The sequence below is a fragment of the Glycine max genome, chromosome 17 (genome assembly GCF_000004515.6).
Source record: "Glycine max cultivar Williams 82 chromosome 17, Glycine_max_v4.0, whole genome shotgun sequence".
In the NCBI taxonomy this organism is placed as follows: Eukaryota; Viridiplantae; Streptophyta; class Magnoliopsida; order Fabales; family Fabaceae; genus Glycine; species Glycine max.
This window is the reverse complement of record NC_038253.2, coordinates 39,558,010-39,582,652: the sequence shown is the minus strand read 5'-3', so window position 1 is coordinate 39,582,652 and position 24,643 is coordinate 39,558,010. Positions and strand designations below refer to the sequence as shown.

The 24,643-nt window shown below is 27.3% G+C and overlaps 1 protein-coding gene across 1 annotated transcript; it reads right to left on the bottom strand.

Annotated features, from left to right (window-relative positions):
• Nucleotides 1-894: 894 nt before the first annotated feature.
• On the bottom strand, nt 895-3,013 carry LOC100786245 (probable WRKY transcription factor 7). Its single transcript, XM_041011507.1, has 3 exons — nt 2,155-3,013; nt 1,753-1,878; nt 895-1,275 (listed from the first exon to the last, which is right to left on the bottom strand). Exons 1-3 carry the CDS (start codon nt 2,823-2,825, stop codon nt 1,116-1,118), a joined length of 957 nt encoding a protein of 318 aa, XP_040867441.1. The 5' UTR covers nt 2,826-3,013; the 3' UTR covers nt 895-1,115.
• Between the last annotated feature and the right edge of the window lie 21,630 nt (nt 3,014-24,643).

Sequence of the window (24,643 nt, the reverse complement as noted above, 5' to 3'; positions counted from 1 at the left end):
ACAAACGGGTTTTCAAACACACCCTAAGAAGTGAGATGTTATGCCAAAGCCATTATTTATTAATCCATGTTAAGTTTTTTTTAAAAAAGGAACTTTGACATAAATCAAGCCCGTTGTCTTTATATACACTGCTTGTATCACACAAATTCGTATTTTCCTAATGTAAAATCTCACAATGAAAAAGCCTAAAACGACCAGACATTAGAATTGAGAAACAAGTTTTCAACTCCTACAATTCTAATTCTGACTATGTCATTTGGTGCCAATTTAGGTCGAGTCAGGACTCTCAAAAGTCAACAAACCTTTCGTTAGGTTGTAAAAAATTCTCAATCCATTCACTCTCGTTCAAACGTAAATATGCAAAAAAACAGAATCACGCGCAGTGCTTCACCAATGACTATGAGGTTTTCTCATCAACTTTCAAACTTAAATTCAACGAAATCCACATATCAAATCAAAGCATTGCAACAATTTTCTGCTGCCCTTGTGGCATTGACTATACACCTACCCCTTTTTTTTATGTCCCCATTATCAATTAAACTACTACTATACCCATGTATACGCACAGATAATACCGTTGTCTACGTGCTAAAGAGAGAATGTGTGAGAAAAATGAAAGAAATGATATAATGGGCATTTAAAATTTAAAAAGAAAGATTTGAGTGTAGTTATCAAAAGGGGTGCAATTAGCAAGTTTCTCTAAAAAGACTCTAAACCCATCTTAGACCGCTGTAAATAAAGAAGACTATTGAATTAAATTCTGGTGTACATTAGATAGTAGAATAGAATAGTAGATTCACACTTAAGACAAGACACGTTAACCGTTATCTATATGAATGTAAAACAATAATAATATCCATAAAAACTAAAATCTCCATGCAACAACAAACTTCATCGGAACTCAACACTTCTATGCTGTTTAATTTCTTTACATTTTCTATATAATAATAAGTCTTACAAAGACCAACCAATACTCTTGTATCTAATTAATTTAATATTTCAATGAATTTTAAAATAAATACTTCAAGAAAGAAAGAAAAAAAGACAAAGACCAATAGAATTAAGAAATCATATAAATGAAGTAAAGCATTGGCATGCACTAGTCTTAAGGTTGACTAAGATGATTCAAGGATAACATTTGCCACCTCAGAAGCGATTTGCGAGTGATTATGTTCTCCTTCGTAGGTGACAACGAGCATGTTGGAATCGTCCACAGCACGCTCCACGTGTTTGCGTGCTGGGCAGCCTCTCACGCTGGTGCACTTGTAATAACCTCTGCCAATGCACATCACAACATTTTCACATTTCAGAAAATATCACCATAGAATTGTAAATTCCAACAATATATAGCTATTCTAACTTGTAAGCACAAAATTAAACAGCCCCATAGATTAAAGTAGTTGAGAACTAATTCTCTTGGGTCTGTATCTCTCTTTTAAATACATAATTTTAATATATTTTTTGTTATCTAAACCGCAAGCGCAGACTCTATCACCTTTAGTTAAATTGAAACGATCTCATACTAATTATTCATCCGTTGATGATACAGAAATTTTTAATATGATCATACTTATTTAATTATCAAGAAGAGATAAACACAAGTTTTTTACTCAATTATATGATTACGTGAAAATTTAACACCAAAAAATTAAGAATAACATAAAAAAACACTTGCCTTTGTTACCCACATCTTGCATCTAAGTTTTCTCTTACTAAGAAATGAATGAATGATGCAACAACACATCAACATACCTTGGGTGTGGTGAACCTTTTATTGGTTTCTGTCCATATTTTCTCCACGAATACTCATCGGGTGGAATATCAGCAGTCTTGGAACTAATTGCCGGCACTCTAATCACATTCTTCAACCTCAATTTCCTACACCATATTATTAAAACCTAGCTTATAACATCACACCCCTCATGTAACGTAACAAAATAGCCACAACAACACCAAGACCAAAAATCCAAATAATCCTTTCCTCTCAAAACTAAAGTGACACTTAGTATTGATTAGTTTAAGAGAAACAATTAATATTATATTAAAAAATTAAATATAACACTTATTTTAAAATATATTCTTTTTCAACTGTGACACTTAGTTTGGAAAGGGAATACTAAATTAAAAGAAAAAAATATACTACATCCATGATACCTTTTCTTGGAGCAATGGCACTGCACAGAGGACGATCCACACTTGGTATCAGGAAAACCCGTTGAATTGCACTTCCTCTTCACAGAATTTGTAGAAAGTGGAGGTTTACGCTTAAAGGAACCCCCTTGCATTGACACGTGAGAAATTTGAAACCCCGAAGAGAGACATGACCGTTGCAAACTCTCAGTGTCCCCGGATAACGTAGAAAAATGGGAGTTGGTAGTAGAACCATTTGCTTCATTCTTATGCAGAGGAAGAATGAAAGGTTGTTGTTGGTGGTGGTGATTTTGATTTTGAGGCAGAGGAGGAGAAGGAGGGGGACAATAAACCTTAAAAGCAGAGGTACTTTGTTTTTGTTTTTGTTCTGTTTTGTTCTGCAGTTTGTGTTTGGAATCATCATCCACCATTTGCTGCAACTGAACAACAGGGACAGGTGGCACTGTTGTAGGGGCCCTTCGGAAACGAGCGTGACCGGTGGTTCTGGTAATTGGTTTCTCAAGCAGCGAAATAACCTCTCTGAAGCGGTTCACCGCCACGTCAGCAACTGCCTCCAATTCAGAACCACCCTCGTTGTGTTGATTCAAAATCATGTTCACGAGTTTCTCTACGTTGTGAATCCCCGCAGAAGCTGCTTCCTTCACCGCAATCGTATTGCCATCGCTCACAGCCATAATAATAACATTAACAAAAAAAAATAAGAGAAACCAAGTTAGAGATTTTTTCTTTCGGAATGAGCCTTTCTAGTTATATACCAATCATGGGTTGAATGAAAAAAAATCTTTTTTTTCTTTCTTTGGATGTGAAATGAAATGGGTGTTGAGGGGGGGTTATTTTAGTCAAAGGGGTTGGAGTCATGGGAAGTGAAGGGTCAAACCTAACTGCGAAGGAAATTTTGTTATGTTGAGGTGGGTCCCGTTTAACGGGTTGAAGAGAAGACAAATGTGGTGGGAAGGTCAAAAGGTTGTGAATAGCCGTTGGATATTTTGATGAAAATGGATTGGTCAGTTGGGGACAGAGAGGCACATAGAGAGAGTTGACCCTTTAACTTCTTTTAATGCACAACAAGAAATCAAGAATGGATTGGGGAGGGGGAGTGGGCCCCCCAACCTCACATATATACCCTCCCTCTCAACTCACATGGGATTCTTCAACTTTTCAACCATTGCTTTTTTTAGTTTCTCCCAAATAGTTTCCTATTTTCCCTTATACATACTAATTATGTGAATAAATTATGCTGATATTTCATAAAATTACAATTGTAAACCCTAAACTATCATACACCTCTTTTTGTTCTTTTTTTCTTCCAAGTATTTGGCTCCCCGATGTATCTCCAAATTTTGGTCTTTTTTATTAGATATAAGATTAATTTTTTGTCTAAGACTTAATTGCACCCCCAAAATATATTATGTGAAAATAAAATTGTTAAACTTTTCTCCACAAATTCAATCAAATGAACTACGCTCGTTAAGTTCATACACTAACAGCTTATTAAACTCATAAAAAATGTTAATATCAGGTTTATTTGATTTTAAGTACTTAGAAGTGGTTTTTTTTTTTTACACAAGTGATAAAATTTAATTAGAATCGTAATAAATATTTTTACTTATATAAAAACTTATCACTTTTAAATACGTAATAAGGACTGGTGTTAGTAAAATCGCAAAAATAATAATTAATTTCAACGCTCAAAACTAATTTATCAAGTTATATAAAAATTTATTCACATGTGGATTTCACATATCAAAATAAGTTATAGGGTAAATAATGGATATCTTTAAAATAATTTTTTTTGTAAAAAAAAATATAGGATTTTTTTAAAAATAAGTAAAAAAAATTGTTTTTTTAAAGTAAAAGTAATTTAGAAAAATATAGTAAAAAATAAAAAATAATTATTTTATTAAAATAAGTGTTTATTTTAATAAATAAATTTATATAAATAAATGGGCTGAATATTCGGTTATAAATTGATTTTAAAATCATATACAAAATGTGAATTTCAATCATGAAAATGAGTTATTCTTGGTTTTTCCTAGCAACAGTTATATCATTAAATAGTTCTCACTTTGACTTGTAGACCCTGCAATGAAAGCCAAAAGTAACTGTAAACTTGTAGTAGTATCATATTAAAACATTTTGAATGCTTGTGCGGTGCCATAGAATAAAGGGATCAAGTGCTTTCTCTTTCCTTTACCTTCCACGTCCAATATTTTCTTGATACTTAATAATATAGGATGCGGATATGACTACATGATACAGGAAAAATAGCATGATTCAAAGACATCTTTCCTTCCCTATGAATTTTTTTCAGAATCTCTGCTTTTTTTTCCCTTTTAGTTTATTGAATGGAGGAATCTCGTTACTTGTCAAATGATGTGATCCCCAACTGTTGTTTGGCATAAATACAAACTTATCCACGTCTTTTAAGATACCAATTGATTGTTTGGACTTTGGAGTACTTTGGACTAAACCTAATTGACCACTTGTTTTGGAAAACTAAAGAAAAAAACGTAACGAAGTAGAATATATATTTTTTCTTTTTGAGACTGCATGCCTTTCTAAAGAGAAAAACGTAACAAAGTAGAATATATATTTTCTTTTTGCGACTGCATGCCTTTGTTCCATTGCCAATTAATACTCAGTGTCGTTCTATTGTGAATATTTTTCGAATTAACTTTTGCGGAGATTTTATTCTCCTATGGCAATAGTCAAAGTTATATTATTTTCCACGTACACTATCTAAAGCAAATTCAATTCGTTGCTTCAACCAAAATAAAAGTCAACCAAAAAACAGAAATATTCAAACATATATATATATATATATATATATATATATATATATATATATATATATATATATATATATAGCTGAGTGAGTGATAGATAACAAAATCCTTCGTTTTAATAAATTATAAAATAAGAAATTTTAGAGCAGATATATAGGCAGGAATTAAGAAATTACTCAGGTTTGCACTTTATTTGAAGTGGGGTCTGATATGATATGAGAAGATGCCTTGTCATGGGTTTCAATATATATATATATATATATATATATATATATATATATATATATATATATGGGTTTTCCTAGACATTATGGGATGCAAACCAGCTTTAACTTGAAAGGTATGCAGATTCCAACAAAACAATGATAAATTAAGACTCAACTCAAAAGTTGACACTAGAAACCATAGATCAAAAAGTAGAACATAATAGTGAACAATAAAAAAAAGGAAAAGAAAGCAAATCAAAACGAAACAAACAAAAAACAAAAACCTGCCTTATGACTCTCATCCATGTGCCTCTACAATATTACAGTAATCTTACTGGGGAACTGTATCAAAAAGCAGGAAGTTATGATCTAGAAGTTGAGCTGTGAAATAGTGAGAATGAAGCCCTAGAGTTAACGTGACAATATTTCCATTATTATGTAATGATATTGTCAAAATTAAAATAATAATAAATAAATATGACTTAAATAACAATTTAGTCTCTATAAAATATATTTTTTTGTTAGTTTTAATCCCGTAAAATTTAAAATTTCTAGTCTAATCTATGTCATTAACTAACAATATTAACAGATAACTTAAGCATAACACATTATTAATTTATTAATTTGTCATATTATTAATAAGTCTGACATAATAGTTACATATAATTTTTTGTCATAATCTATTTTAATCCTTCATCAATTGTTCTTAACCATTGAAAGGATTTGAAAACACAATTTTAAAAAAAATTACATGTGACTACATGTCAGTCTCCTTAATGGCTCCTTGATGGTGTAACAAATCAGTAGGTTATCAGTATTATTATTACGTCATTTATTTATGTTGTTACTTACCGGAGGCACTAAAACCAAATGTTTTTAATTTTACTAGGACTAAAAAAATCTTTTAAGGATTGGAACAAAATAGAATATTTTATAAGGACCACATTGTTATCTAAGCCAATAAATATTAATAATCATGCATTGTAGATAGATTATTAACTTTGACCGAATTTTAATTAAAGTTAATTGAAGTATCTTTACATATGAAATAAAGTCTAAGATAAGATTTTTTTTTATAACGTAAAACTCTCTAGTTCGATCAAGACACCATGAAAAATGAGTGGTTATTTATGAAAGGTACTACCATGTTGAAGTTGATAATAATTATACCACCAAAATAATAATGCGTAATAAATATTTACTACTATATATTATTATTGATCGTATTTATAAGAGTTTGAAATAAATTGAACTATATTACTTTATCTTGACGTGTCAATAAAATAACTTTTTGTAAAAAAAAACAATAAAATAACTTTATTCTGGATCCAAGTATGTTCATATATATTTTAAGAATCTTGTATACGTCTTCAAAAAAGAATTTTGTATATGGTTGCTGACTTTCATCTTAACCTACTATTTGTGTTGAGACACACTTGGGCCGAGGTAACCCATTATTCGAATTAGACCTAAAGTTTAGTTTGTAACCAAAAAAAAATGTCTAAGATTTTTTTGAATTACAAGCAGAAAGAACATAATTAATTCAACGTAAAAAAATAATTAATTTCAGTAAAGTAAAGGAATTTCAAACGTTTAATAAATAATTAATTAATTACAGTGACATTATATACTACTTATTAAACTCATTTTCAATAAATTATATTATTCTTTAAAATATAAGTTATTAAGTTAATACATAAACATATACGAATTGCAGAGACGTAACATTGTAAAACACGGTACGATTCGTTACGGGAGGTCAATGATGGACTCTCCATGGAATCTTTGATTTCTAAAATATAAAGCAAACTAATGAAGCTTTCCCATGTTGCTAAGTTTTGAATATTGTACTGTACAATCACTGCGATTTTGTCAAATCGTTTTTCCTTTCTTTTTCTTTTACCTTTTTAGATTTCTCGTTTCAGAAAATCTTCAGGCTTTCATGATTGCCTTGCTGGTATAATTGAGCGTTGAGGACTTCACTTCTATTAAAAAAGTGATTCCGTGAATGGAATATTAGATCCAGTTTCCTGTAATTTCTTTTTATTCTAATTTTCTAATTAACAGCTTGAAAATTAATTATCAGGATAAAATTAATATATACTTTTTTAAGCAATATTTATTAAAACAGTAGTCAATACTAAGAACATGAATTGCCAAAGTAAAAAATCAATATATACTTTATTCGTTTAAATCTTTTTTATATTATTATTTTGGCTTTTTTTATCTTTTTGTTTCAGTTAATCTTTTATATCTCTTTAAAAATTATCTTTTTTATTAATTAGAAAATGTAAAACTAAGAAAAGATTATGTTTTCATGAAATTATTTGTCTGTTCATATAAAAATATAAGTATAAATAAATGTGATTCTTATGTGACTTTTCTTAAATAATCATAAAATATAATTATTCATTAAAAAGAATCACGAGACATTAATTTATCTGAAAATTTGGAATTTGACACTAAAATGTATGAAATGGTAAATACAACAATCTATTTGTATAAATACAAAACAAAGGAAATAAGAATTAAAAAAAATGATCAGATTTTTTTTGTATTTAGAAATGATTTTCTTTCTTCCTATGTGCATAGAGAGAATTAAAGAAGTTATAGATTGGTGCATTTTAAAAAAAATTGATGATCAAATTGAATCTATTAAAAATCTAGAGATTAAATTAAATTTTTTAAAATAATATGAAAATTAATAATTAAACTTTTGAAGTATGATGGAGAAGTCTTGGTGTTGGGATAAATGGTGGTGATTGATGGTTGTCAACCCAAAGTTTTGATAGGATTTAACGTATCAAAAAATGAAAAAGGGAAGGGAAGAGTTAAAGCTAAAGAGTCAAGCACCGGAATAAAAATGAGATACATTTACAATAACTAAAATGTAAATAAGATACATTTAGAGGAACTAAAAATAAAATTATATGAGATAATGTGTTAAGACATATTTCTTTTAACCACTTCAACATTTAACGACGGCCAACATCCAATTTTATGTTGATAATTAAAAATAATACACAAAAATGAAAAAATAAAAAAAATGATTTTAAAAAAGTAGAAAAATAAAATAATAAAAATTCTTTATTAGTATGATCTAATCCAACCTTCTTTTGTTTTCTTTTCGAGATTTTTGTGATTTGGTTTTAAAATTTTAAAAAAAGAATACTTTATTTGAAAACTTAGTTTGATTTAATCTTTTATTTCTACGTAATATATGATACAGGAGAAAAGAGAGCTTAAAATTAACATTAAATTAATTAATAGGATAAAATATTTTTAAAAAGGTCCAAATAAATAAATAACACTCGCTTTATTTCACCTTTGGAATAAATGAGCCTCCTTTCCTTCTCAAAATCAGGCGCTAGGCTTAAAGAGAAGGGTTGCTATTCTCACCCTTGGCTTTAAAAAATGTTAAGAAACCATTTTACCCTCCCTTATTTCTCTGCACACCCCTGCCTTTCCCTTCGTCCCTCACCTCCCTTCTCCCTTCTAAATTTTGTATCACACCTCATTCAACAACGTGATCTTCGTTTGCATTCATTCGTGGAGCAAGGTGCATTTTTTTCTTCCTAATTTGGATCCAAGGGAATCATGATTTTGTTTTGTTGGGGGACAAAATAGAATCACAATTTTTTGCATAAACAAAATAAAATTGTAATTCCATTATGTTTGTGTTGAGACACGAAATTTTGATTTTGTTATATTTTTTTTCTTTAAATTGAATAATTTTTACAAACTTTCAATTCATTGTTCCCTTTTCATTAATTGTAGGATATGTGGAACGGAAAAAAGTTAGAATACTTTTATTTCTTATAAAGTTAAGATGCAAGTGGCCAGGGAATATTATTAAAGCAAGTGAGGATTCTTTTGTAAGCATCTAATACAAACAAATGATAATTGGTTTGGATATTGACCCACAACGAAATTTTCCTAATTACTCTAAATATTACATCACCACGAAGATATATTGGATAATCAACGATTCTATTTATAAGCCATATTTACTAAGTGTGTGTTGTAATAATCAATCAAACATGTTGATAAATTACATAAAACATAAATTAATCCCAAAAGATTAAGAGTTAAGAAATTTTCTTGAGATATACGAAGATATGAAAATGCGAGTGCCTCATCTCCAAATTAAGACAAATCCAGAACCGAGTTGCATTGTAAAGATTAGGCAAGATTCATAATTACAATATAGTTAAATCAATTATATATTCTAATTTAGTGACATTAGAGACAAAAATTTCACTAGTAATAATGACTTTCGTCACTAAAATTCTAATGATGAATATTTAAAAATTACTTGCAAATTGTTTTGTCCCTATTGTTAAGTTTTTTTTATAGTTCAAATATAATGTTTGTGTTTAAATAAAATGAAAAAGAAAAATTTAAATATGAATATTTAAAGTGTGAGGATATTAAAATTAATTATTATCTACATGTATATTAAAATGCAAAAAAAAATAAAAATTGAGTCAAAATAAATTTTGTAATATGTTTTCAAAACTAACTACTAATCGTCCCTTGGCAGAAGTTGATGAAGCAAGCATGAGTATGATGGGCATTCAAATAGCTGCTTGGAAGGGATGGAGGCGATTTGTGCTTGAAACGGACACCATTTTAGGGGCGCAAGCTTTCAAAAGCATAAAATTGGATCCTTGGCAGATTTGAAGCAATGAAAAAACTGTATCCAACATTACTTCTCAAATGCAATTCAGGGTTCTCACATCTATAGGGAAGGACATGATTTTGCACTTGCAGCTTAACTTACACTTGGTGCACCATTCTTCAGTCTATTTCCCCAATATATAGCTAGGTGTTAGGCACCAAAAAAGACTATTATTAGATACCGCTCCTAAAATCTACCATTAAAGCTACAGATAAAAACATTAAATTGTAATTTTCATCTTTTATAATTTTAAATCCTGTGATTTTGTTTTTCTTATTTTTTAAAAGGTTAAATGAAGTGGAAATAAAAAATATTTTAATAGAAATTCAACTTATAACTCTTTATTTATAAATAAAATAATAAATCATTAATGCACTTAGTTTGTTTAATTAACTATATTAATATTATTTTTTAAGTGACAAGAGTAATTAATTTTTCAAATTATCAAAATTTATAAATTAAAAAATATTGAATATATAAATCTATTTAACTTTATTTTATATCGTTTTATATGTTTTATTTTGAATAGTTTATATATTTTATTTTATCAAGTTTTAATTAAATTTTCATAAAGTAATATGTAAATTATTTGCATGATTTTTTTTAAAATTTATTTTAATATATAGATTATTTTTACTCTAATTATTTACATAAAATTATTCATAAACAAAGTAATAAAATATTTTTTGTTTAGTTAATTACATTAAAATTATTTTATCATTAGTTTAGAATTACTAATTTTTAAAAAATTATCAAAATTTATAATTAAAAAATATTTAATATATAAATATTTTTAATTTTATATGTTTTAATTTTGAATAATTTATATTTTTTATTTTTTTTTACCAATTTTTAATTAAATTTCATAAATTAATATGTAAAATATTTATATAATATTTTTGTAAAATGATTTTAATATAAAAATTATTTTTACTCTAACTATTCATGTAAAATTAAAAATTGTAGAGTACCAAAATTATAATTTAAGATAAAAACTAAAAAGATAAAATTCATATTTTTCATTGATACTTCCAAAGAGTGTAAACCTTACATTAAATAGTAATACTAATGGATCCATGAAAATCATACATGTGTCATCATCTAGTATTTTATGAAATTAAAATAAAAATAATACAAAAAATCACCTATTTGACCCAAAGATTGAGGCTCATCCTATCAATAGGATAGCCCTACACCCCTACCTATGTACATATTTTCTTGACTATATATTTTGAGTTTTTTATGGGTTTGGATTCAAGTCCTTCTTCCCATCTTCACTTGTTTTCTTCTTTTTGTCTTTTTGAATATATGCATGCTGCAAATGATGATGGATAAAGGCTTCAGATATGGTGGTCAAATAATTTAGCAAGCTATAGACGAGTAGTCATCGCACAAAGCTAAGCAAAGTGACAACAACAGAAGGTCAAGATTATTGGATTCTCAGGAATTCATTGGGTCCTCGCTGGGTTGAGGATGGCTATATAAGAATAGAAAGAAATTTAGTTGATTACAAATTCGGCAAATGTCAGCCATCTTACCCCACTAAAAACAAGAGATTGTTATGAATGCATACATGCATATTCCGTTTTTTTATCTATGAAAATCCAAGACTAATGTCCAAAGATTTTATAACAATTCATAGGGATGAGTTAATTTTGCAGACCCAAAAAAACGTATATATAGCACGCACCACATGCATGAATCATGATAGGGTATCGTTGGTAATTGCCTTTTTACATTCCTGATTCTGAATTGTCAAAAAAGTGTAGAAAGCAATTCATTAGATGCAGCCCGTATTGTTACCTTAATCTATATTTCTTTCTTTTTTGCGCATCCTTCTTGCTGTTGGCACTCCTTACTTTTGACAAGTTGCAATTTTACTACTTTGTCCCTACTCCTTTATTATGGCACCCAAAATAGAAAATGCAGGTTACTGTTTTATATTGTGTATTAACAAGTAAAATCAACTCCTATGGTATGGACTTTAGTAATCAATCATGACGGTGACCCATCTTACCAACTCTAATTTAAAATGTTTACTCGTTTCTTTAGAAATTAGTAACATGCATGCCATCTCACCCTCGTGTGCTGCTGAGCAGAAGTTGGAATATACTTAAGTTACTCGTATGTATGAAAAAGGTAAATCACGTTTCGGATAAGCTAACTAATTATATATTCTCAGTTCTCCCGGCTTTCACGTGGGTAAGTATTGTTTGGGCCCAAGTAACTGAGATTGTACCTGCTAATAATGTTTGACTTTAATTCTGTTAAAAAAATGTATATGGGAAAGTGGGGTGTTGGCGGTTTGGTGTAATTTTGATTTAAAATTAATTAGAATTAAATAAAAAATTAAGTGTTGTGTGATTTGATTTATATTATTTATGAAAATTGAATTAAATCAAACTAAATAAGTCTTTTGCGTTTTGAAAATTCTACTAATGGATATTAAAAAATATTTAAAATATGTTATAATTGAATAAAATTTGAATAATAATTAGTTTAACAACCAACAATATAAATGGTTAACTTAAAGTTTTATTTTGAATAATAATTATTAAATTTAAAAGTAATCATTCAACTTAAAATTTTTAATAAACTATTAAACTTAAAAGTAAAATAAATACGTAATACTTGCTTTCAAGTTCTAATGGCTAAACTTAAAAGAAAAAAATAGTAAGTGTCATCGTCGAAAAGAGTCGCCTGCTGCAAACATAGATAGGGTTGTAGGGAAAGCAAATTTAGACTTTCAGTTTAGGGTTCCATGTGAAAGGAAAGAGTGGGTGTTAAGTGTTTTAGTCTTAGATTTAAATGGGGAGTAAGTATTATCGTTTTACATAAGTTTAAAGTTATATTATCGTATATGTGTATGACTAATATGAACCCTATATTAAACTAATGAGTGTTGTTTGGTTTGGTTCATTGTTTGTTTGTCAAACCAAAACCAAACCAATGTCTTTTGGTTTTTATGTGATTTATGGTTTTTTGGGTTAGTTTTTGATTTTAGCTCGGCTTGGTTCGTTTTGAACACCTATATAGTAAAGTAATTCAAATTATTTTAAATATAAATTTTAAAATAGCTATTATAAAATTTATCATACATGATAATCCATTACTAGATGAAAATATAATCCATAAACTATTACCTTAATCTTCTGGATCTATAAGGTTGACTCAATTGTTAGGGAAAGATGAAGACAGGCGATGGGAGGGAATGTTGTGGATTTGAATAGTCTCAACTAACATTTCTAAAAACACTAACAAACAACATTTGTTGATAAAAAAAATTAAAAGTAAAAAGTATTTAGCCTTGCATTGTATGGGATAAATATATTTTATATAACTAATTTTATAATAAATAAATACTTTTAAATATATAAATTATATAATAATAAATAAATATTTTGAACATATAAATTATATTTAAGATTTATGATAAATAATTTATACTGTGATATAATATTATTTTTAATTATTGATAATTTATTTTTAAAATATTAAAATTTAAATTGAAATTAAAGATATTATAAATGATATATTGAAATAGGAGGCAATTAAGAAAAAATCCTAAAAATGTTCTCCTCCAAGAATGACAACTTAAAATATTTTCATCTAAAATAGTTATTTGAATTTATAAAAAGAGAGATATATAATCTTTTTATTTCTATTTACTGGTTTTCTATAAGTATCTTCCTAAACAAACTTATTTAAGGTGTGATTAGACATTAAATATAAATATTTTTTTCAATGAGGATTCAAACTTTAGTTTGATACATTATGAGGGATTAACACTTTCTACTTGCTCTTAAACTTGCTATCATTTGGAGTGAAAAACGAGTGCTCTCAAATTTCTAATAATTGCAAAAAGTTTTTTTGGGGGTATAATATAGTGTTAGGAAATACAAAGGAGACAAAAGTTTGAGAGATCTTCACCAATGAATTGCAAACTCATTATATAAGTGAATTTAACACTTATTTTAATTCAAAACATATAAGTGTTAAATTTGTATATCATTCTTACTTATATGTTGCTCAACTTATTTATTTTTATCCAATTTTTTATTTCACATTTACACTTACACTCTAACAAATATAGAAATAATGATATTTGAATCTAAAACTTTTATGCAATATATCCTAACCCCCCATCATTAGGTCAACTTTAATGGGTTAAAATACAGTGAAAGCTCTAAACCTTAAATTAAAAAATAGTTTAATTTCATATATTATCAATGTAAAAAAATTATATTATCAATTAATTAATAAAAATCATAAATATAATTTAAAGTAATTATTAGAAAATTAGCAATGTTATCATATGTAACAATTTATTATTAGAGAAGATAATATATATAAAAAAAATTACATTGTTAATGCATTGTGATTAAATTTTAATAAAAATAATATTTTAATTATGATACAAAACTTTAGGCTAAACTATATTCATTTTTTAATTTAATATCTGTTAATTCTGTGCGTTAAGTGTTACTTTTACCTCAAAATATCATAATTCTTTGTCAGTCAATTAATCAGTACTTTTTTATTTGATATTTTCTTTCATTTTTTAGAGTCACATAAAAACTTAATGGAACAAAACATCTCTAGAAATGGACTATCTAAAAATGAAAAGATATTTTGAAGATTCAATAATAAACTTTATAGTTACCAGAATAATAATAAACTTTTTTATAGATGAGCAATTAAAGGAATGAAAATCATAATATTTTATAGACTAAATACGTAATTTAGCCACACACAAAAAAAAGAAGAATAAAAGTCGTTACCTCAACCATATTTTGTTTTCTAAAATCTGTAGATAATTATTATAACGTCTCTCGCGAAGGAATAACATCCATGCACTCTATTTATGTATTTTAAATATAGTATGGTAAATGTTATGATAGAATTGGAGTGGGATGTTGTGTGTGTTTGTGATGGATTGAGTTAATGCATTTGAAAAGATTTATCTGAAATGGATTAAGTTGATCTTTTGGATGAATGAAATGAATCAAATTGATGTCTCAATCGAAATGGACTAAGTTTTTTTAAATCGGCAAAACAAAAGTGAATAAATAAATTATATCAGAGGTACCTAAATCAACAGTTACAGAGAGAATAGCAATACAAAAGAGAAGAAACCCCGATGTTAAAATTTATTTATACCAAAGCATATTGTGTATAAATAAGCTATATAACCTCCCAGAACATCTACAATCCATCCACTCCTCTATCATATAATTTGACAACTCCCACTACAAAACACATATATAGCCTCTTATAAATCTCCCCACCAGTGTATCAACTCCCCACAAAAATATAGCAATATTAACTAATTACAGAAAACTGAGTTGAAATGGACTAAGTTGATGTCCTAGCTGATATTTGAAGTCTCCTAGTGACATTGAGTTGATATTTACAAAAGATATTCCAACATTGAAGTCAATAAATATTCCACCAGTGTAACATTGTGAAAATAAATACATACTTCGTGTAATGATATTAATTGATTCATGATATGAGACATAAGGATTATCGAACAATATTCCCTTGTCTTAGTGTAAAAATAGGAATTCACCCAAAAAAAAAGTGTAAAAATAGGCGACTTTATTTTGAACTATTCATGATCTCAAATTAAAAATCTTACTCTTTAAGTGTTGATCTAAATTGATCCTCCATTTGAACCAAAGTGACCCATTATACAAATTGAGCCTTGAGCGAGCGGTTGAGTCCAATTTGAAACAATAAGTAATTACTAATTAATGACAAGTGTTGCTTAAATAATATAAATAAATATTACTATTAATTAGTGACATCATTGATTAATTAAAAAACAACAATAGAAATATTTATTTAAAAAAATATTATAAATACTTACTTTTGTACGTAATTAAAAATAAATAAATAGAATATACTGAATATTCTTAACCTGTGTCCTTAAAATAGTTAGCAGTAAAACTCTAAAAAGAAAAATAAACTAAGAGATCAAATTTTATCAATCAACTAAAAACTCAAGCACAAGTTGTGCCTAAGTAGCATTACAAAGTACTAGCGAATAGCCTAATATTAAAAGTAAAATTCAATGAATTAACTTATAAATTATATAGTATTTTTATTAGCACAGTAAAAGTTGAAAATACCGGTCCACACCAATATTTCTTATTGCATATCATAAAAAATAAGTGGATCCAGAATTCCAAAAATGAAGAAAAAAAAAAGTGGATCCCGCAATGCAAGTGGTACTGTTATTAATTTAAAATACACGAATGTGTGATATAGTAACAATGAAAAGGCTAAAACAAGGTGCAAGAGATGAGGAAGCTTCACTCCCATACTTTTGTGCTGCAGAAAGACAACAGAAGCGAATCTTTGGAATCCAGATAAAGTAGTTACAACCCAAAAGAAAATAAACGATGAATCCAAGTCCAGATAATGATTTCGATCGATAGCATCTTAGCATGTTATGGCGAAGTGAGCTTCAAACATCTTGCGTGTAATTGTGAAGTTCTTATCTTCTTATCACCAGACACAACTCGTAAGAAAGACCAAAAAAGTCAAAAACCAAACACAAATTACGAAAAACAAATACATTTCGGAAGCTTGCGTACTGTTATGGGCCATTGTTTTTTCCTTCTATTAGCTTAATGCAAGTTGTAATATAAATTTATTAATAAGTTTAATTTAGAAAGATATTTTAATCACGTTTAATAGATTAAAATTAATCGTGTCAAAATTAAATTATTAAAATTTAAAAATAATGGGATACTTGATTTAATAATGTTGGACCAAATACTTCATTATGGGATGTGGACCCTATGAGAAAGGCCATACGAAATACCATATATTTGGAATCTGATTGTTAAATCCTCACTCCATAATCTGTATGACGATCAAATTCCGTTTTTCGTCCTTCACTTTTTATTGTCCTTATGCCTTTGTTGTCTCTGTCAAATGTCAGAGTGCCCCCCCATCTCACACACCGGTCCAGGACCTAGTTGCTGGGAACGAAATGCTTGCAAAGTTTCACAATAATTTGATCATTTTGCTTCTTGCATGACAATTTGACAATTTGGATTCCTTGCTGGTTTTTAAATGATAGGTGCGTATAAGTTTTTCTTCTTCTTCTTCTTCAAAACTATCACTAAAATTAACGAGCCATTAATTTTTTTATTCAACATAAAACACAAAATTGATGAAAAAAAGAATTGAGTATGTCCCACAAAGGCTCAATCCAATGAATTTGATCCAAACACAAACTTCATTACTCAATGCCTCAATGGGATTGAGATGTACCTTAGATTCTAAGTGCATTGCAACACTTTTGAACTCCTAAGATTGTCTGTCATTCATTCCTTTGTCTGAGTTACTAGTTGAATAATTCATAGTTTAAAAATATCTCATTCTACTTAAAACCATGTTACATTTAGAAAATTAAATGTCATGATGGTTTATTAGTCGCATATTATATTGTCAATAAAAGGTTTTATACACTACTTGTGTGTGTTTGGAGTTGTCAAATACCGCAGAAGAGAGATGAGGTTCGGGGCACATGAAATAGCAATGAAATTTTTTAAATAAACGGATTTGAAGAGAAAAAATCACTATTAATATAGTTGCCAAAAAAACTCCTCCTTTTACAACTCTTGTCCAAGGTGTTGCCGGAAGAGTGAGATGCGCCTCCATCACCATCGGCTCCGATGTAGGACTTGGCTTGAACACAAACGCAGGGAGTGATTTTGGGCACGGCAGAGATTGCCATCGCAAGCGACAACGGCGGATAGAGAACAGGATTCAGATCGACGGGGAAGGGACCAATGAAGGCCAAATATGAGAGGTTGACATCGACGGAAGGTGGTGATTCCGGCGGAAGCGGAAGGAACCACCGTGAAACCCATTCCAACCAACATCTCATTTGTTTTTTTTTTTTTTCTTCTTCTTTTTGGCTACGGGGAAACACCCGTGAATCCCACAAATAAAAAAAATTATAATTAAGGATAAAATAGTAACTTTGTTTGTATTCTTTTTCTTTTATTATGTATCAACTTTAATTTAAATATTTTTCTTTAATTTTATTCTTTTTTTTCAATCAAATAACTCTAATTTTCACATTATTTCCTACCTATTTCTTTTTTTTTTCTTTTCTCGCTTACCTAGTTTTTCACCCTCAATTTCTTTTCCCTCAATCAAACTCAACCTAAATGATATCTTATTCAACAATCTCCACTAGAAAATTACGTGACCTAAGTAGGGATCCATCTCAAACCTAGCATCTTTTAATTAAAAAAACAGTGACAAAAGTGAAAAATATAACAATAATGATAGAGGTAACAATAGTGAGAAAGGATATGATTTTTTTTAAAAAAAAATAGAAGATAATTAAGGGAGAAAAACAATAAAAGAAATAATTTTTTAAATAAAAAATTCAAATTATTTTTTATCATAAAACAAAAATAACAAAATTCCTGAACTATTGCGTCTAATAAAACTCATGGTCCATCCATGCAAATATTAGCTAAACTCTTTCTTTAAATAAAGTGTGAAAGAATAATTTAAATACGAATGTTTAAAGCATATGAATACTAAATTTACTATCTATACATATTATTTTACTAGCTATTGTTAGGAAATTGATTAAAGAACTAAAATAATAAAATATTTAATATTAAGATCTTAGAAAAACATAAAAAATATTATAAATAATATAATTTTACGTATTTCAATTATTATTTTTCTTTTAATATTTTAAACATTAATTAATATTTATATTTTAAATTTGATAAATAAGAATCAAATTTAAGTATCAAAATATTTATAATAATTAACACATTATTTAACCAATTGAGTTAGATATTTTTGTGTGCATATATAAATTAAAAAAAAATATTTTTTTAAAAATATATACACAATAAATTTTATAATTTCTTACCCAAACTAAAGTAGTATCAAATTAAAAATAAAAAAGAAACAAAATATAAAAATCTAAAAGTTAGTATTTTTAAAAAATATTATCTTAGTAACATTTCAACAAATATTGGAAATGACTAAACAGAGAACTAAAATTTTCAGTTATTAAAAACAAACTAAAATATTTTACCTAATATAATCATAATTAAGACCGATGATTTTTCTTTATCTCTCTTTTTATTATCTTATAACTTATAATTCTTTGTCTTTTTAGGAGCACGTTAAACGTGTTGTATTTGGATTCTGTAAAGGGTAGAAAATGATGGTATCCAAAGATGTCTAAAATTTAATCTTTAGCATCGTGTTTGTATGGGAAACCACAATGAACCTTCGTACGCCACCATATATGCCAATCGTTCATTTGTCCTATTTTAATTTGGTCATGACTCTGACCGACGAAATCACCCTCATTTTCTGACTACGCTCCCGATAATCTTTTTCTTCATAGGAAACGATTTGGTAACTTTTGACGACAAAGTTTTTTATTATTTAAAAAATGAAGTGTTATACGATTTTTAGGAAAAAAATCTTATTTTTTTCTAAAATTACTTTCTCTTACAAAATTTATTAGAGTTTTATGAAATTTATAGTGCTACTGTTTTTTATATATTACTTTTCATCTAACTTTTTAAAAGGTCTTTGATCTATTGAAGACGTGGGTTGTGTGTTTTACTAATATTGAGATATTCCCGCTGTTGGAACTGGAAGGATAAAAGGGTGACGTGGGTTGTGTGTTTTACTAATATTTGATGAATGGTGGGGAGGGAGATGAGGTTTGATAGAACAACATCAGACGTAGATAATTTTGTTGATATTACTTTAATTATGGAAAATTATATTTGTAAAACAAAATATACAAGAGAGAAAAAAAAAGGACGAATCTGAATTTAAAATGTAATAAATGATTTCATAGATAAGAAATAGACATAAAATATAATATTGTATAAATTATTATTATTTATTTATTTATTTATTATTATTATTAAAAATTATACAATCAGTTAATTTGAAAGAAGAAAAAAAAGATAATATATATTTTTCAAAATTCAAATCGAAACCAAGAATCAATTCAAAACAATTATTTAAGACGTGAAAATGATAAATGAGATTATGTACATATTCTTTTTTTAGCACATATACTCTATTTAGGAAATAATCTTGTTAGAGATACCATCTAACAAAAAATATAAACACTTCTTTTAGCATAAATTCTTTAAACTTTATTTCCTAACTTTGTGAAACATTAGTCCATTTCATTGAACTCAATTACTGTTAATTATGTGCATATATTTTTATTAGTATAATATGTCCACATGTTTTTTTGTCTAAAAAAAATATGTCTACATATTTTTATTTTTGTTTAAACTTGCAATATGTCTAATTTTTTATTTTATATTATGATAACTTTTTTTAATTGTTCCAAAAAAATAATTTATCAAACCTATAGATTCATCAAAAAATTAGTTTTATAATTACATTTATGAGATACACTATGGTCAAAGGCTCAAGGAGGGAGGAAGTGAACGTTAGGGATGATGAGGTAATATCAACCCAGTGGTGTCACAGAGAACCGTCAAACTGTGGTGGGCCCCAAGAGCTGATAAGGTTTTGTGGAACTAGAGACATTATTTTGAATTAATATTTAAATAAAAGTAAGTTATTGGAATTTTTATAATTTTTGTTGCGAAGTCGTGAAAAATTAATACTTGAAAGTTATTTTATTTTTTAAATTATTTACTGGAAGTTGTAAAATGTTTAACAACCTTAAAGTTCTGTTAAATTTTTACAAAAAATTTAAATTTTTATGAATAATCTGTTCGATCTATTTTTTAACGGGCTAATAACAGGGTAAGTAAAAATAGATTAGACTGATTTATTTTATCACACCTACTCCCACTTATTTATTTTATTTTATTTTCATCATATCATATCATATCACATGAAATCTCCAACACTAATAAATAGAGATTATTCAATGGTTCTTATTTTTCCACCGGATGATCATTATTGTATCACAATAAAAATAATTGTATTATATCAATTGATCTTACTAGAAAACTACAAGGCTACACGTAAGGTATGACTAAAAACTCCTATCTTAATTACCTTATACCATTGACCTAAATTGGTTTGAGCGTCATAGCTATTATAGATAATTTTTCTTTCACATTTTCGACTTAAAATACAAAAGGAACGATCCATCAATCATCATTTCGAAGGCATGAAAAGAAGCATTTATCATCTAGCATTTTTAGCTTGTATGTGTAATTAGTTAAATTGAGTTTGGAGGATGAATCTTAAATTCTTGAGACATGTTTAAAGCAATTTTGTCTAAAATTATTTATAAATAAAATAAAATATCGTTATAAATATTTAAGAATTTAATACATATGCATTAACAATCTAAAAAAGTTTTATATTATCATTTAATTATAAATCATTGTTTAAATTATTTTAAGATAATTATTTTAAAAATTAATATACGTATCATGTATTGGGAGTTATAATTAGATGAGTATGTAAATTTTTTTACACCATAATATATAAATTTTTTCTCAATATTTAATTTTTTCTTTGCAAGTTAAAATTATAAATTGAGATAAACTTTATCCCTGGCAAGTTTAACAATCTAACAAAGGTAGTTTCACAAATACACACATACACATAAACTATAATTTTTTAAACAATTAACGGGGTATTTGATCAAAATGGGTCAATTTTTAAAAGGAAAAAATCATTTTAGATTGATTTTCAAAATATTTACTAGAATGGGTGATTTAATCCACATAGAATTTTGATGATACCAATCAACTCTTCTTTATTTGAATGGTGTCATTCTACAAATTATCACCGGTGACACCATCCTGGATAACTTTACAGAATAAGACATGTTTTTTCGAGAGGGTGTAATGTTTCCCACACCGAGGAATTGATAGATTGTTGAAAAATTACTTTGGTTTTCTTGAACTTGTAATTATGTTATATTTTATTTTATTTATATATTTTTTTAATGTTTCATTTATTTATCTTTTATGGTTGTTTAATTTTTTTTCTTCATTATAAAATTAAATATGTGATGTTATTTTTTTTATTTAGTTAATAAGTGAATATTTTTTTTGCCTAAGTTTAGTTAAAAATTATAAGAAAAACGTGCTTGTTATTTGTTACTTTGTTGGAATGAACTATAGTTGTAGAAAAGAATTTGAAGAAAAATTATAGTTGTAGAAAAAAATTATTGCTGTCATTTTATAGATTTGTAGAAAAAACAATTTTATTTAATGACTTAATATGAAATAGTATAGTTGAAGAAAAAACTCTAATAGAAATTTATTGTTGTGATTTTTTAGATTTACAGAAAAAATGTTTTATTTAATAATTTAATTGAAAATAGTATAGCGGAATAATAGTTTCTCATATCTTGTCATGTTTTCTTTCCCTATGTTATTTCTCAATAATCATCAATCCTCTGTATATGTATTGTTGGTGAAATGTGTTTGATTAGCTAAAGTCAGTCACCTAAGGTGGCGTTATCAAGTTATTCGATGTTGAGGTGACACTTTCAAAGTGACATAATCGAGTTGGAAAAGAATTGATTGACGTTACCAAAATTCTAATGACTTGAATCACAAAATACTTTGGACACCAATTCAAAATAGTATTTACTTTTAAAAAATGACCCATTTTGGATAAATACTCCAATTAACCCAATTGTCAATGTAGATATATAAAAATCGAGAAGAGATGGAAAGTGACATTGTTCTTGATCCGTAAGTAATCTACTAGTCTTCGCAAACAACTCCATGTGGTTACAACTATTCCCAACTGATGAACATAACAAAAGTAATGCTAATCATCATACATAAGCCACCAGCCAAAAAATATGTCATATATAGAAATGACATTGTATGCAAGAATCAACTCAGTTGTCGTGGTTAACATTGATTGATCACGTTGAGTCTTTGACGTCAACACTCAGCACTCTACCAGTTTGCCCATAGAACAGATGCAAAATACAAATGTTTGGCAATTTACAAAGGAAACATCACATCAATGGTGTAAAATAAAATTATAACGTTGTTATAAGTTTATATATAGAGCATAATATTTGGGACCTATAAAATATAAACTTTGTTATGATTGAGTGAATACTTTATCTGGCCTCGTAATAATATTGCGATGCAATAAAATAATTTAAAAACAAAAAAGAACATAATAAAAATCTAAATTTTAATTATGTGTGGTCCCATTGTTTGCATCACACAAAAGAAATAAACAAGAAATTTGATTCTTTGTGATGATGGGCCTGGAGTATCTGGTTTTTAATGTGTTGCTTGTGCGACTAGTTAGCTCTGTTTATTTCATGAAAAAAAAAGAGAAAATAAAAATGTGGCACTGTGGCAGTCTTCCACTCAATTAAGTCACCCACCGGAGGTGGAAGACGTGGTTCGGTTTCATTCGCATAATATCAGTTTCCGTATTGAGTGTTGACTATATTTATCGTTTAGCTCTTGAAAAATTGAGCTTTTGTCCAAGTAAGTTATGCTAATGTTGATAAGATATTTTTAAATGTTAATGATAAACGAAAAAAATGATGATAATATGTTTTATTAAAATAAGTTAAGAGTAATTTATAAAATAATTAGTATTTCCAAATTTAATTTTGTTGATGCTTTAACTAAATAATTTATGATTATTATAGTTATTATACGTGTATTTAGATTTTTAAATTAGAAAATATTTACTAAGAGATTTTGGTCGGAAAATACTTAATAAAGACATTTTTTATCTTAATCTTTTGACTTATGAGAGAAAAGAGACTCTGATTCGAAGTTTGAAAAAAAAATCTAATAAAAAATTATTTCTATACTTAAAATTAAATAATATTCTAATGATTCACTCTTAATCAAATGCAAAATATGAAAGGCGTTCCCAAAATATAAAGGGTATAAGATATGTAAAAGAAAAAAAAAAAAGAATATAAGATGGTGCACCGAGTTTATTTTTAATTTCGGACGAACATTCTTTGCAATTTTAAAATAACTGTATAAGAACGGAGTTCTTATTGTTGAATTATCGATATTTATCAAACGGTTTATTATTATTTTTATAATATAATCAAATGTTTTTAAGGGTTTATATATTTATTCAACTCTTAGAAAATGGTAGAGGATCTAAATCATAAGTTTTCTAATTTTAGGTAATTAATAAATAGAAGTATCTGTAAAAAAAAGTAATTACTGCAATAAATATATCATATGTTACATAGAGATTTTTAACTTAAATAAATATGCAACTAATTTGAATTTTTAAAATTAAAAAATTAATTTTTGAAATATAAATAAATGAAAATAATAGAAATTGAAAATCAAAATGTTAACTCTAGTCCTTTTAATTTTTAGGTAAATAATAATAAGGCCAGATATTTTCATATGTCAATGAAAAGGGGACGGACATTTTAAATCCTTCGCTGCATTAAAAAGACGCTCCAAGCACTCGCGTGGCGTGAATCGCGAGGAGGGAATATTATACTACTTTTCAAGTGTGAACTCATGTGTGTGTATTACTAGTTGACAAGCAATATTCTATGCATCTTTTAAAATAATTTGTTTATTCATCTTTTTACAAATCTTATTGTATACTAATTTAAGAAATTGTTAAATGAAAAAATATATTTGATAAGAAAAAATAAATGCATTTCATATATTAAAACATAAAAAGCATTTTAATTTTACTTTGCTTATAAGAAAAACAAATATAAAATATAGAGTTGTTTTTATTTGAAATTCATCTACAAATAATCCATTCAATAAAAATCATCAAATTGTGGCTCAACATAATTTTCACTATCAACTATTAATTTT

Coding starts and splice junctions, on each gene's coding strand:
- LOC100786245 (XM_041011507.1), bottom strand. CDS start 2,825: ATGGCTGTGAGCGATGGCAATACGATTGCGGTGAAGGAAGCAGCTTCT. Junction 1,879..2,154: donor TGCCATTGCTCCAAGAAAAG/GTATCATGGATG, acceptor AATATGGTGTAG/GAAATTGAGGTTGAAGAATG. Junction 1,276..1,752: donor AAAGGTTCACCACACCCAAG/GTATGTTGATGT, acceptor GTGCATTGGCAG/AGGTTATTACAAGTGCACCA.